General features: G+C 35.5%; 1 protein-coding gene across 1 annotated transcript in view; it reads left to right on the forward strand.

Moving 5' to 3' along the window:
- The window catches only part of LOC144640347 (uncharacterized), a 3,206-nt gene extending 465 nt beyond the window's left edge, over positions 1-2,741 (forward strand). The window contains exons 2-5 of the mRNA XM_078499517.1: positions 1-147; positions 855-1,077; positions 1,287-1,346; positions 1,590-2,741. The exon at positions 1-147 is cut by the window's left edge and continues 85 nt beyond it. Coding sequence (XP_078355643.1) covers positions 1-147; positions 855-1,077; positions 1,287-1,346; positions 1,590-2,021 — 862 coding nt within the window. The 3' untranslated portion in view covers positions 2,022-2,741. The remainder of the gene's footprint in view (positions 148-854; positions 1,078-1,286; positions 1,347-1,589) is intronic.
- The last annotated feature ends 552 nt before the right edge of the window (positions 2,742-3,293 follow it).

Consider the following 3,293-nt stretch of genomic DNA (forward strand, 5'->3'; position numbering starts at 1 on the left):
CTACGGCAAAGCTGTACGTTTTAAGAAAGAATTTCAAATCGCACGCGTACATGTACGGCCATCTTCCCCAGCATCGCCCGCTTACAAACCAACCATGGCAGATATGTCATCTATGTCGCCAGAGATGAGACAACTTTATTTGTCCAAGTAAGTTTTGCAATAATTTTGTTGTTTTTGTTTTAATGATCATAAAAAAAAGTAATTTACAGTATTTCAATAAATCTACCTCTTTCTCTTACCTTCAATAATGGTGTGTCTGAAAATGGTAAATTATTAAGAGGAAATCCGAGAGGACTTCGAGTAGTTATTGGACAAAATTATGTACCAAAACTATTTACACCTGATTGCAAGCTTTTGTGTTACTGCTTCAAATATCTCATCGAAAGAAATCTTTTCTAACAACACCAAACATCGAAAACAAATTTCGAAGTTCCACTGAATTGGTGGCTACACTTGAGATTTTTCCTATACCTTGTGAACTTTGAAATTCATTTTCTCAGACTCTGATAAGAAATTGTTGTTGGTGTTATCGCGGATAATTACTTACATCTTTACCTTTTATTAAGGGTAGGAAATAACGCAATAGGATTTAAATTATTCTGATACTTGATTTTTGTCCAACTTTAATAAATATTACTCGACTTCCTAGTGGATTTCGTCTTAAACTGGTGCTGCAGACTTGACTTGATACAGAATGATTATGGGCAATGTTTGGTTGTCTGCATGGTGATAGTTATGTTCAGTGTGCTTGCGTCATAAGTTACCATCCGGGTTTGTGCAATTTTATTCATTCTAATTTATCATAAGCTGCAAAAGCTTATTTCAACTTACATTTTATCTACAACTTTATACAGGAGAAAGAAGATTGGGCTTTTAGCAACACAAAGATGGGGGGACAGCTTGCCCAAATTCAACAGTCCAGAAACAAAAAAACAGTTGACAGAATTTGCGACTGGAATCACTCCAGATTGTGGAATACCGGAAATCAACTTCAATTCAGATGGCATTGCCAGACATATTCAGAATTTCTTCAGTGAACAGCGACGATACCGAAAGAATAAAACAACATCCTGCAAGGTTTGTTATTCTAATTCCACATGTTTTTGTCAAGAGTTCATTTATGTGTCCTTGGAAACTTTTCGTTAACGCCTCTTTTAAACAGCCCTCTGATAGTTTTGTGTTATGAAACATTTATTTATTTATATGTTGTTGTTATGGGATATTTAACTTAGGCGAAATATACTTCTTACATTATTTTTGTTTTCCATTTAATGACACATTTTCAGAGTGAAACTGATCACGAATCAAAGGAGGAAAAAACTAGGAAGAAGCATAAAGTCGAACATGTAGGTATCTTTAATTGTCTTATGTTACACTTTCATTATAATTATAAATATAATAAGTCTGTGTTTACCTCCATACCGACGTAAATAAGCAACTGGGAACTCCAACCTCTGCTCTTCCTCCATGTAATTTTTTAGGTTTTGGGATTGACAAGAGTGTCAGTTACAAATGTTAAAGGGGCAAATAATTTATGATTGTTTTTTGTCATAAGAGATTTGATAATTATAAACTGTTTTGTTTTGCAGTATTCCAGTGGAGAATTCTCTGCAAGTGGAAGTTCATCTGCATCTGGTGCAGAAAGTTCTCCTCAATCTGAGGGTGGTGATACAGAGCCTGTTGATGATGAAGATGACAATGATGACTCCAGTATAAGTGAATCACCACCTTGCTCTCAAGTTCCCTCAGTTGTTGCGAGTGAAGGCAAGTCAGCATGGCCTCTGGCAGTCAATCAAGCAATTGTGAAGGGTGTCTTTAGTCGTGTTTTAAACAGAGATGATATTGTTCATGTCCTGAAGAAGAAGTTTTCTGTACAACCAAGGAGCTTAACAAATTTGAAACCTACAGAGCTTATGAGTGTATTGGCCAAAAAGCTAGTACGAAGTGACTACTGCAGAGTCAAAGAAGTAGTGAAAAACGTTAAGGAGGATATAACTGTACTTAAAGAAATTGCCTTTTAGACATTTTGTGAACTTCATAAGTGCAGTATATGGTGGTGCTTCATGATCAGTCTGTTATGTTGTTGTTTCAAGCTATTTGCTTTGCACTACACACAAAATGTGTTTGTTTAAATTGTACAGCAAATTAAAGGAACTTGACTAATTTGAAATAATTACTGCAGGCTCAAATAAGTGTTTTAAAGAAATTGCCTTTTGGACGTTTTGTGAACTTAATATATAAGCACAATTTTTGCTTTAGTCAGTTATGTTGTTGCTGTTTCAGGCTACTTGATTTGCACAACATGTAAAATGTGTTTCTTTAAATTTCATTTTTGACCATTTTGTGTCAATTTGTTTGTTGAGAAGAACATATAGCAATAATACCATTTGTAGGACAAGTAACTTCTGGTTATTGAAAGTGCCAGTACAGTTACCATAATTGTAATTTTACAGGGACTGCATGTAATAAACAGTTTGATATTCATGATTGTTTGAAAATATTTATGTAACTTAGTACTGCTTTTGGTGCATTGCAACCAAGACATCACAGGGAAATGGCTTGGACAGTAAGAACCCATTTCAGGGAAATAAGTGAAATTAAATAAAACCCACAGAGAAATTACTGAGATGTTAGGGGAATTGCTGGGACATTTGATCCCCATGCTAGGGAAATTATTTGTATATTACAACCACATGCCCGGAAAATTAATGGGACAGTAAATTATACCCAAGTCAGTGATATTTGTGGGGACAAACAGGGAAAATTTTGGGACATAAAAACTCCATGCTAGGAAAATTACAGGGACAATAAAACCACATATCAGGGAAAGAAATGGGACACTTAATACCCATGTTAGTGAAAGTTGTGGGACAATCAAACCCCACATGAGGGAAATTAATGGGACATTAAAACCACATATCAGGGAAAGAAATGGGACACTTAATACCCATGTTAGTGAAATTTGTGGGACAATCAAATCCCACATGAGGGAAATTAATGGGACATTAAAACCCCATACAAGGAAATGTTTGGGACACTAAAATCCCATATCAGGGAATTTTTGGGATGTAAAAAATCCATGTCAGGGAAAATGTTGGGACATTTATTTCCCATGTCTGGAAAAATACTGGGACGAGAAATTCCCATGACAAGGAAAAAATTGGGATATTCCTGTCCCATGTAAGGGTTTGGTATCATTTTCCCAATCTGGGAAATTCACAAAGGAAACACAATGAAAACCCTGAAACAACCCACTTTATTCACAAGTTGGGAATTACCGAAAGTTTCCTGTG

This window comes from Oculina patagonica, unplaced genomic scaffold (assembly GCF_052425735.1).
Source record: "Oculina patagonica isolate OP01 unplaced genomic scaffold, crgOcupat unplaced266, whole genome shotgun sequence".
Lineage (NCBI taxonomy): Eukaryota > Metazoa > Cnidaria > Anthozoa > Scleractinia > Oculinidae > Oculina > Oculina patagonica.